Source organism: Protomyctophum parallelum, assembly GCF_964188405.1.
Source record: "Protomyctophum parallelum genome assembly, chromosome: 21".
NCBI classification, from domain to species: domain Eukaryota; kingdom Metazoa; phylum Chordata; class Actinopteri; order Myctophiformes; family Myctophidae; genus Protomyctophum; species Protomyctophum parallelum.
The window spans coordinates 38,170,275-38,182,774 of NC_139713.1; the positions used below are offsets into that span (position 1 = coordinate 38,170,275).

The following is a 12,500-nucleotide window of genomic DNA, read 5'->3' on the forward strand; positions in this document are numbered from 1 at the left end:
CTGATTGCTGAAGCTGAGAGATGACAACTAGTTGGAGAAGATAACGACACAACTGAGAAGAGCTTCAGACACAATGGAGACAGCAGGTAAGAAGCATTTATTATAGGTCAATACAAGAAAAACACATTCTCACAACTGAACATAATGAATGCATATTTAGGCGAGATATGGCAGGTGGAAATTGTTTTGAGAATGTTTGCTATTTTGCTTCCTACACATGTCTTCTTTCAAACTAATGCAAAATAAACATTCAAAATACACATTTAGATGTTTATTTTAGACAATGACGGCTCGTTTTGCTGGGTGAAAATCCAATTATGACCACATGTGGATCAAACCACAGTCAGCTCGAGGTCCAAACCTTTCCAACGGTATATGGAATGACATGTTGTTGCCAAGTATTGGATGAGATATTGTGTCTCAAAATAATGGCTTCACGTTTTGGAATTTTACCTATCTATCAATACAAAAAGGCAGTTTTCCCAAATTGAGTTTTCCTCATACCTGGAACAAAGAATCTCCACTTCAGTTGCTCACATACACCAAACCTTCCAGTTTTATTCATATCTATATCCTGCAGGTATTTACAGAAAGGTTTGTTGATATATTCATATAATATAATTATATATACATAGCATGATTGACATCTTTTATTCCTAAAAACATGGCAAAAATGGCCTGTATTTTCTGATTTCTGGAGTGATGAGAAGAGATATCTAAAATCCCCTCATTTATAATTTCCTGTCTCTATGTCAAGAAAACGAAACAATAATTTTCAACCTGCAGGGCCTTATCCAATCTTCAGATTTATTATCCCAAAAAGTATGCAAATTAGCAGATATAATGCCGAATTAGCATTTTTAAACATATAATTTCAGAAAACTTGTGATACAAAAGCCAAGTCTTAATCTTAATGTAAGTAATCAACTGGAGAAGTTTCATTGTGATAGCTATTAATTAACATTTTTACCCTATTTTTCTGTAGTGTGTCCTAAATGAACAACATGTCAGCTTTATAGACGGTATATGCGCGTGACATCATCGTACTTGGACGTTATGCGGGAACGCCTACTGAGTGTCAAAAAACTACTTTCTGGCCTTGACAGCCCATTCATCCAAACAGAAAGGTCCTGTCTGATTGCATTAAACAATGTTAAACTCACCAACATTGCAGCTGTACGAAAAGCTTGAACTTTCTCTGTCAGAGTTCGGAAGTGCTTGTTTCAATTACACAACATTTTGCTGCCTCCTGCATTATGTGATATTTAGAAACAGGTGGTACATAGGAGAGTTGAGTGATTTCCAACGAGCGCTTCCAAACTCCAACACTCCATGCTGCTCAATGTTTTGCCACTCAGTCTAGATGGGGGGGCGTGTCCTGATGGGAAAATCATGCATGTGCATACTCTCTATAGTCACATATCAAGTTTAAAAGTGTAAAACAGTGTGAAATTAGTTTTTGTGCATCACTCCATCGTTTTTATGAATAAAGGGAAGAAGAAGAAGGGGAGGGGGGGGGGGCAAGGGGATAGAGATCAATAAAAAAAACCAAACAAATAATCTTACACATAGTAGCTGAGATAAGATATAAAGGCGTGTGAGCAATGCAGCTGATTGCGAACGCAGTGAGACCCTACAGATCATGTCTGTGTGTCCGTGTGTGTGTCTGTCCCGCTGTTACACCACCCGCCCGCCACCAGAGGGCGCAGCTGTATCACACAAAACACACACGCACACACGCACGCACTCACACACACACACACACACACACAACTTAACTTAAAAAAAACGTAACTTAAAATGAAAAAGAAAAAACTTAACTTAAAAAAAAACTTTAAAAACACTTAACTTCAAAAAACTTAACTTAAAAATAAAATCTTAAAAAAACACAAAAAAGAGAACTTTAAAAAGAAAACCTTAAAAAAGTATGTAATTTATTCTAATTGTTGTTATTGCCATTTACGAGCTGCGTTCGCTTCCCGCGTTTGCGCGTCTTACTTGTGATACACTATCAACGTTAGTTAAAGGGATATTTCACTTTATTTTTTATTTCTTTCATTTTATCATCTAATCAGACGTTCTTTACATGACCGGCGTAGTGATTTTTACATTTAAATGAAACAGCATGAGATGTGAACTGTATTGTTTAACCTTTTTATTATTATTATTTGTTTTAATCCAAATAGGTTCAAGTGATGCAGATTGCACGGAGAAAACTAATAAGGTAAGATGACATACCTTTCAAATGGTTTTTGCATTATTTACTTTAAAGCAGGGGATTTCAACCTTTTTATACCAAGTACCACCACAGAAAAACAGTGTACCACCATAATAACTAATACAAAATACAGCAGCGTAGACCTGCCCCATATCCTATTCAGCTATTAACACAGGAGGAAGATTTTATTTATTCTTTGAATTGTTTGTTTTTTGTTCCATTCCTAAGCCAATAATGCTGCTGCATCTGCAGTCTAATAACTAATCAGCAGTGTTGTTCAAGTTACTTTTAAAAAGTAATTAGTTATAGTTAGTTACTAGGCGGAAGGAGAAGAAGAGGAAACAACAAACACAAAACAAATATAGCTGCAAGCAGCGATAAGGCGGCACCAAGAAAGAAGACAATACGCAATAAGAACAACATGCACAAATAAGACTGAAGAGCTGAGTTGTCAGTACCCGGATTTTGAACACCCAACCTTGTGGACCGAAGGTGGGAGCTCTATTGACTGAGCTACACAGAGACAATCAGTGACTACATTGTAAACAGGAAAACCATTCAGTGATTTGGTAACAAGAATGTGTGTTCTCATTTTGGGCATGTCATTATCCATTACTACAGTGTGTTTTCGCGGGTGATCTTAAGGTGAGAGGTCAAAAGTCAGAACACAAAAGTTGTTCGGCATGAGGAGACACATGTGTGTATCAAAGTGTCATGGCTAACGGTCAAACGGTTCATGAGATATTCACGTTCAAAGCATAGACTGTAAAAAATATGGACAAAGCGTTCCCCGGGTCTAACATGAACGTAAAATGAAGCCTGTAATAATATGCTAATTCCTGATGTAAGTCGCCATCTTTGGTACCAGCTGGCCATTGGCTGGCTCCGTTTTGTATACCAGCTGGTCATTGGCTGCCCAGACAACGAGGCGGGACTTCCCCCCTTCTTCTCCGTTGGTTTTTATTTTGACTCGAGTGGGAGGGGAATCCCGATCATAGACTGTAATGGTAGCCACGCCCCTCAGAACATACGCGATGGTTTTTTTTCTTTATGGTCATTTTTTTAATTAATGGGACCATCATTTTCCAAAAAGAATATTATGACATTAGAAATGAGACTTTAAACTAGTGACTGGAAGAAGAAAGTATTCATGACCATGTTTATTAAGGTAATACAGTCTAGGTGAAGTTGGGCCAAAATACATGGGCCTCTATGGAGCTATGGGGCTTTTTGGGTCCGGTCCAGCGCCACAACAGGCCATTATATGAACTACCGATTTCAAATGAGGCTTCACAAAATATCTGGCTGACTGCCCCCCTGGTTCAAAGTTTGCATTTTCAATTGAGTGCTATAGCGCCACCATTTGACCAATCGTCATGGGCTTCGCATAGTCACCGTTTGGCATGGCCCTCTACCAGATTACATAACATATGTTATGGGTTGTTGCCAGTGGTGGCAACTGTCGTGACAGAAATAAGCTAAGAAGCCTCCAAAAACCAAATCAGGCAAGCAACTGTGAATGAATCCACCTACATGATGATCTTTTATTTTTTTGTTATTAATGTCCTCACTGTATTGCATTACTGCTACTGTATTGCATTACTGCTCTTGTGTTTTAATGTTTATGCCTTGCTTTTCTTTTCTTTTTTTCTCCATTGCTCTGTAAAGCACTTTGAGCTGCATTTCATGTCATGAAAGGTGCTATACAAATAAAGTTTCATTATTATGTATTATTAATTATACAGTATTGATATCGGCCAAAATGTCTCATTGGCACATCCCTAAAGATTCATATCAAATATTGAAATACTGAATCAAGCAACTGTCTGTGGTAAAACACAAACGCCTGAATAATAGACATTAAAATGACCCAAAACATGTTTGAAAGTGAAATATCCCTTTAAGTTCAAAACAATCATACAGTTATTGTTAGTTAAAAAAATAAACAAACAAAAAAACACGTCCAGTCTGCAAGAACCTCATTTTCCTTTCCTTTTTCTTTTCTTTTTTTACTATTTTGAAAAACATTTTTGAATAATTAAAATAGCCAGTCTACAAGCTCACAACGTCTTGATGTAGCTATTTTAACTATTACTTTTTTTTTTTTTCAAAATAGTAAATAAAAAAGAGAGTGTACAATTCAAATGGAATAACATACTGATCAGATAATATTATGGGGAAAACATTTTTCACATTTCAAACATTCAAACACTGAGGTCCATACGGTATCTGTCCTGGGCCAAGTAAGACAGTCTTCCATGTTGTCTTACACAATAAAGTTACAGATGTTTCTGCAGATCATTCACACGTGGAATGTTTCCATTTTCTTAGAAAGCTGATGGTCCTGGAAGCTCAGAGAAGGAGGATGGTCCTGGAAGCTCAGAGAAGGAGGATGGAAAAGAAGACAAGTCTTCAAAGACCAGCAGCACTAATCCTGATACAAGTGAGACAGGTACAATTATTCATAATGTCAATACTTGAATATTTAAACTTAAACAATAACAACAACAAAAACGGACAAAACCAGAACATTTTTGCAATAGCTTTTTGCAATGACTTTCAGGAAAACATTTGCAATTACAAAATAATGTACCTTTAGCTTTTAAAGTAGCATTAAGATGCTTACTGTAGGTTTAACCTTCTTCAATCCTTATTGATTCAAACAGGTTCCACCATTGAAGAGAAAGTCAAGAACAAGGATGATGTAAGTTATCTGTTTTTTTAAGTTAAGTGCATTATAGTCCTGACCTGCAGGACTGTTTGCATCATATCTGATTGATTTAATTGTAGTGTGAGTGATATATTTTGTTAAAAGGTTAAATCACTAGATTCTGACAGTAATCATTGCTATAGAGTGTGTTCAGTAACAGAGGTCTCTATGTCTCTCCAGCTCTTTAATAAACAGAAAAGGCATTATCAGGTAGTTGACAAGATTTCAGCCAATCTGTATCCTGACTGTGCATCCTGATTGCAATGCATTTTCTGTTTAAAGACATGGAGACCCTACTGAACAAGCACTCTGGGTACTATCACAATATAGAGCTATTTAACACTGTTACTGAACACACACTCTAGAGCTATTTAACACTGTTACTGAACACACACTCTATAGCAATGATTACTGTCACAATATAGAACTATTTAACACTGTTACTGAACACACACTCTATAGCAATGATTACTGTCACAATATAGAGCTATTTAACACTGTTACTGAAAACACACTCTACAGCAATGATTACTATCACAATATTGAGCTTTTTAACACTTATTTTAAACAAACACTTACACTACCTTTAACATCATTATGTGGAAATGTATTAACTTTGTTTTCTATGTGTTTTCTTTTTCTTTTTAAAGGTTGGCAAAGTGCACAAACCTGTGAAGAATTCAGAGAAGATCATCCCAGAAGAGCAACTTCGGAAAGTCGATGAACTGTTTTCTAGACTTAACCTCAAACACCACTATAAAGATAAGTTGACTACTGCTGACTTTCTGAGAATTCAACCTGCTATAAAGAAGCATGATGAAATAACTGAGAAAGACGTAGCTCACACGTTCCTTCAGAAGTTGTTGATGCTAGACCACAGAGCCAGGTACATCCCAGTAGCAGTGGGCAGTACCGAGGACAAGCATTCAGCAACCACTGAAGTCGCTGATGACATTTACACAGAAGACGGTGACTGTGATTTTATATTCAGCTCCAATGTAGACACTAGCCAGAGCCTGAAGCAGAGCCACGTCCATCCGATGGATGTTCAGATGGCTGTGTTTCACTGCTCAGATAGCTTCCTCAGGCAGAACATGATTACTAAACTAGCCCAGTGTCAGTATGCCTTACCTTTGCTAGTGCCAGACCCGTTCACAGGGGATATCGAGTGTCCTTTATGGACTTTTAGACAACTCAGAAAATCCTGGAAGGTGACTGATAAATCAGGTGCCATCACAAGTAAGAACATGCCCATCTGTCAAGCTGAGACACCTATGGTGTCATTTTTCCGTCTTGGCTCCGACACCTCTGTCGGAGATGATGACACCTTGTCGTCATCTAAATCTCAGCTGATGAATACCATAGTCAATGACCGTCACAGCACGTTCTTTCATAGGCACTGTCCAGGCGCCACCAAATCTCACTGCCTGATAGATGGTATGGCAGAGATTGCCTGGTATTACCCTGCTGGAAAAGCCAATGACGCTTTCTCTGACTGCGTTGCCTTCTGTAACCTTCATGGAGATGCTGTATTACATGAAAAACAGCGTGAGATACTGATCAACAAGGCTTCAGTCAACGTTGTCCTTGTACCTACTCTGGGAAAAGGTGACAAAGGTTGGAAAATTCTGTCAGACCTTTGCAAGCGTCCAAATCATCTCATTTGTCTCCGAGCTGATGATGATTCTGCTACAGTTGGGATAGGATCAGGAAAATATAAAATAGGTCTGAAGGGTAGAAGTCAGTCAGATGTGGCTACAGAATTGAAAACAATACTTAGAAAGATTTTGTCAACACCACATGAATCCTTCCAGCTTGATACCATGGCAAGTGTCTCTGGAATCAGAACAGATGAAGCTGAACGCCCATGCCAAAGAGGGAAATCTGCTGCTGTGCAGATTCTGACATTGCTTCAAGGAAAGAAGCTTTCAGAGATCAAAGACACATTTCTGCCATGCCAAGGCAAAATGTGGCATGAGTGGTGCAAACTCAATAAAGATCGGTACCGTCTCCAAGGAGACGAGAAGGAGAAAGATAAATCTAAAAAAGAAAAGGGAATGGAGCAAAAAAGAACTGAACAACGAGACAAATCCTCCAGTAAGCTGATGAAGCTGTTTGTTCAAAACCTGCAGTCTCTGAAAGGGGATGAAAAACGTTACTTCCTAAAATGGTTTGGAATCTTACTGGATACCTTCTCAACAGACGATCTTTATCAAATCAACCAGGAATATGATGCAAAGTGGTCAGCGGTCTTGGCTTTGAAAAAGAAGCGTGACAATCCAAAACAACTGGAGGAGAAGCAAAAGGAGTTGGAAGACATTTCCGAGAAACTGTATTCAGCGACAGTTGGATTTGAGCACATCCTTAGAGAATTGGGACAAATGTACGAAGCTCATGCATCTCCAAAGAAAGAAGGAAACTCTAAATACCCTAAGCTGGCTGCAGAGCTCATGATCGCAGGACATCCAATGGAGCTGATGGACGGAGATGCAGCTCACGTGCCTTTAACGTGGATCACCAGTGTTCTAGACGAGGTCATCAAGACACTGGGAGACAAGAGGGTTTTTGTCTTGTCAATTTTAGGCATCCAGAGCAGCGGTAAATCCACCATGCTGAACGCAATGTTTGGATTGCAGTTTGCGGTGAGCGCCGGCAGGTGCACCAGAGGAGCCTTCATGCAGCTGGTGAAATTGTCAAAGGAGAAACAGGACGTCTTCCAGTTTGACTACGTCCTGGTCGTGGACACTGAAGGACTGCGTGCTCTCGAGCTGGCGGGGAAGAATACGTATCACCATGACAACGAACTCGCAACGTTTGTCATTGGCCTGGGAAACATGACTCTGATCAACATCTTTGGAGAGAATACGTCTGACATGCAAGACATTCTTCACATTGCCGTTCAGGCCTTCATGAGGATGAAGAAGGTTAAGATGACTCCAAATTGTATGTTTGTTCATCAGAATGTCACAGATATCGAGGCTGGTAACAAAAACAAGGAGGGGAAGAGACGACTACAAGAAGATCTTGATGCGATGACGAAGCTAGCTGCCAAGGAGGAAGTGGTCAATGCAGAGTTCTTCAGTGATATAATTTCATTTGATGTGGAAACCGATGTGAAATACTTTGCCCAGCTGTGGGAAGGCAGTCCACCCATGGCTCCTCCAAACCCGGGCTATAGTGAGAGCATCCAAGAGCTGAAGGACATGATCCTCTCTAAAGCAAAAGACTCTCGTGGAATTCTACTGTCAGAATTCAAAAGCACCATCTATGACCTCTGGAATGCCCTGCTGAAAGAAAACTTTGTTTTCAGTTTCAAAAACACAAGGGAAATTTCAGTGTACAGAACACTTGAAGAAGAATATGGGAAATGGACCTTTGCTTTAAGGCAAGCCATGTTGAGTACTGAAAACCAACTCCACACCAGGATTGATAATGGCACAACCATTGACACGATTCAAAATGAGCTCGTCAAAGGAATGAACAAGACTCATGAAGAAGTGGTACAACAGATGAAAGAGCACTTTGATGCCGTTAAAGATAAAGACATACTGCTTCAGTGGAGAGGACGATTTGAAACCAAAATTAAAGACTTCCATGATGACCTGGTGAAAGGATCCAAACAGAAGCTAGAGGAAATTATTCAGCAGAGAGATGCTCGGAAGAAGCTGGATGATAAGAAGACGGTGTACGAGAACAAGCTGCTACAGGAGAGCAAAACACTTGCCGGTGAATTAAAAGGCAAGGCAAAGGAAGCAAAGGAAATCAAAAGGGAGTTCAATGCTCTTTGGGAAGTTTGGGTTACTGAATTCAAAGCTGATATTCCTTCCATAAAAGAGATCAACATGCAAGAGGATGAAGATTATATCCTTCAGGAGATGGGCATTGAGCATTATCATGAAAGCAGAAGCTGTGGCAATTACAAAAACCTATCAAATCTAGGGAATTATTCAGTTTATGTAAGCCCTAAAGGCAGGATCTCTGCCTTTAGGAACCGGATTGGGATTAGTGCAGACCTACTTCCTTATCAAAAGGCTAGAACCTTCATCCGCAATATTGTGGATCAATCCGTTACCTTGATTGAGAGCAAACCTGTTCGAACCAGAGGCTACAATAGCAGTTACTTGCAAGAAGTAGCAAAGAAGGTCATACACCAGTTCAAAGAATTTGATTCAGACAAGACATACGCCCTTAAACCTGAGTTTAAAGTTGATCTTTTGCTTCATGTATTTCAAGCTGCAGAGAGTTGTCTTTCCAAGTCTCACAAAGTATTCAAGATCAACAATGATCCACTCACTCATTTGGAAAACAAAAAGGACCAATACTACAACGCGTTCAGAAGCTATTGTAAAGGAAACTCTTCTGCCGCTGTGCTCGGTGAGCTGCTCTGTAGCAAACTGAAGGAGTCTGCCACTCAGTCTGTCTATGACAAGACCGCCCTTCACTTGGCTGGAGAGATGAAAAGTAGTCTCCCTCCCTTCAGCGGGAACAGGGTGAACTTGGAGAGACACGTTTTAGGATCACTGGCAGAGCGAGCAGACTTTGACAGTTACATGAACTATATCACAAGTCCAAGGAAACACTTGGAGACATTTATAAAAGAAAAGGTTAAGAAATACATCACCACCAACCATGACAAGGTACTCAGTATCATGCAGAATCATGTGGAGGATGTGTGCCAGCTTCTGGATCAAGCAGTGCATGACGCGACAGAGAAAGTCACGACTCGGAAAGGAGACACCAACATGTGGCTGGAGGAGTTTTCCAGTCTGTTAAAGGATGATCTAAGATTCGACACAAACTGCTATGAAAACTTCAATGACATAAACCAATTTGATTTTCTTAAAGATGAGATCAAGAAAGGTCTCCGTTCCATAAAGGAGGATTTAAACAGCCTCTCGATCAACACGGAGGATGTCCGTGTGAGCCCAGATCAAATTCTCATCGACCATTTGTGCAAGTGTTGCTGGGCACAGTGTCCGTTCTGTGGCGCCATTTGCACCAACACCCTAGAGGATCACATTCCTGACGATCACAACGTCCGTTTTCATCGTTCACCAGGGATTTACGGATGGTCCCTTAGAGACAAACCAATACTTTTTCTTCCTTTCTGCACAACAGAGGTTGGAGGTGATGGAAGTTTCTACAATTCAGCAGATTCAGATGAGGTCTTTCTGTTCAAAGAGTATCGAAAAGCTGGTCCAGAGTATGCCAACTGGATGATCACGCCTGATGAATCAAAATTGCTTTACTGGAAGTGGTTTGTCTGTGAATTTCAAGAGGAACTGGAGAAGAATTATGGCAAAAAGTTTGCGGACAGCCAAGGGATTCCAGAAGAATGGAAAGAGATCACCCAAGAGGAAGCTATTGAAAGCTTGAAGGAGATGTAATCTGTGACTTGAAACATTCACAACCCTCTTCAAAGTAACAGAATCTGATACCGTCGTTTGATGACTCTTAACACTTGAGTGTCTTTGAGGTCTTTCTGACCCATTTTGAGATTTTGAAGTTGATTATCTTTGCCCGTGAAGCTCTCAGAAGGTTTCCTCCCATGACCTTTCGTAAATATTCGATTCAAATCAACTCTGTTCTTTTTTTTCTTTTACATCTGAAACATTTTCTAAATAGGAATGTAGGCATACTTATAGCATCTTTGCCTGTTCGTTTTCGGTCAAACTGACCCCTCAACCCCTTCCTCCCCTCACGGGAGTGGACTTGAACACACAGACAGCCCATTGTCCAATTTAAAAGACAATGTCTCTACCCCGCTGTGGGAGGTCAAAGCCTCTGGAGACGGTAGACAATAACAATGTCTCTACCCCACCGGGGGAGGTCAAAGCCTCTGGAGACCGTAGCCAATAACATTGCATGAACAAAGGTATTTTTGACCTGAAGTCAGCTTGTGTGGTGCCTGGCCTTACTTCAGACATGCGAGTGTTAAAGAACACTTAACAGCTAAATATGCACAATACAACACACATTATTTAAAAAATAATACATCTGTGGCGTAGTAGTGAGCAAAAGTAATGAAGATGGTGGCAGTATTGAGTTCACAAATTGTGAACTTGTGAAATTGCAAATTGCAAGATTAGTCCTAGCCAGACACACAGACTCACTCACAGACCTATAGATGGCCCCATGTGGTTTTGATTATGAAAATGTATTAGAAGAAGGCATGGTTAACTTTAGTTTTTAAAGGCAACTGAGATTCCCAAATCTTGCACATTCTGTTGAATAATATGCAGAACTAAAAGTTTTTTTGATTCTACATTTATGTATGCGACAATTAAGTCATCATACAGACTAGTTTCTGAATATTATGAATGGATAGAAGCAAATTAATTTAATTCTGAAATATGTACTTTCTCCTTTATTTCATCATGATAAAGTGGACATTTAACTGTCACATGAACTAAAACCAATCATATTTCTTTCATTCAAAATGTGTCATTTTCTATGTATTTAGATTAAGATTTATCACAGGGTGTTTGAGAAGCTGATTAAACAATATGCAGCATTTAAGAAGACTTTATTTGAAACAAAAACATGAAAATATGTTTTACTTTCTAAAATATAGTGGAACCAATTATTGATGAAAATATGTATTACTTCATCGACACGTCATTTTAAAACCGTCCATTTTCACAGAACATTATAGAAGTGATACATGGATGCCGGTAGTACTTTATTAGTTGATTGAACTTTTTGTTGTCCGTCATTTACTGTAAATCATCAAATAAATCTTTTGTAATTGATCAAAACATCTGATTGTTTTTTGTATAACTGAAAGTTAGTTAGTTAGTTTAATTTGTTAATTAATAAAAAATAAATAAATTATTTATTATGTGGAAATTTGTCTTTGGTCAGTAGTACTAACAACAAAACAGCAAAAACACTTACACACAATTATGTTCATGGCAAAAAGCAACAACAGTGACAAATACAAGTAGAAATATTGTATTATCAGATTCCATATATCCATTAGAGTTGTTTAATGCAGGGGTGGGAAACTTTGACGATGGAGAGGGCCACTATATTTCCGCACACCCTCCAGAGGGGCCACATTGCATATTACTGTTGTAGCAAAAATAGCTGATCTACAAGCTCAAAGCGCATCGCACTGCGATACGTTTTGAGCTTGTAGATTGTAGAGTTTTGCTATATTTGAATTGAAATGCTGAATATTCAAATGCCTTTCAAATGCCTTTAATAATAGTTATGTATCTTTATAAACTAAATACAAATAAATTGTACATAAACAAGACAATATTTTAATACTACGCATTAAGCTACTCATTTAGACTTAATTAGAAGCAATTAAATTCGGTCATGTTTGAATGTGTCCCCCGGGCCGCCTGTTGCCCATGCATCGTTTAAAGGACAATGAGAAGATTATACAGTTAATGTATTACTTTATCCGCGCGGCGCGCACAGAATCTGTGCCTCTCCATAGAAAAGTAACGGGCTTACAGCACACATTTTCTTTGTACAGTATTTTACAAAGCCCACGTTGGAACAGATATACTCTTACTAGATCAAGTGGGGTGACGTTCATTTACCAAGTTGATTATATCG

The 12,500-nt window shown here is 39.1% G+C and overlaps 1 protein-coding gene across 1 annotated transcript in view; it reads left to right on the forward strand.

Moving 5' to 3' along the window:
• LOC310878996 (interferon-induced very large GTPase 1-like) overlaps positions 1-10,315 on the forward strand; it is a gene marked incomplete at both ends in the record, with an annotated part of 14,016 nt that extends 3,701 nt beyond the window's left edge. Inside the window, 4 exons of the mRNA XM_083793412.1 lie at positions 4,550-4,661; positions 4,885-4,922; positions 5,579-8,671; positions 9,242-10,315. Of these exons, the coding sequence (XP_083649538.1) occupies positions 4,550-4,661; positions 4,885-4,922; positions 5,579-8,671; positions 9,242-10,315 (4,317 nt within the window). The remainder of the gene's footprint in view (positions 1-4,549; positions 4,662-4,884; positions 4,923-5,578; positions 8,672-9,241) is intronic.
• Between the last annotated feature and the right edge of the window lie 2,185 nt (positions 10,316-12,500).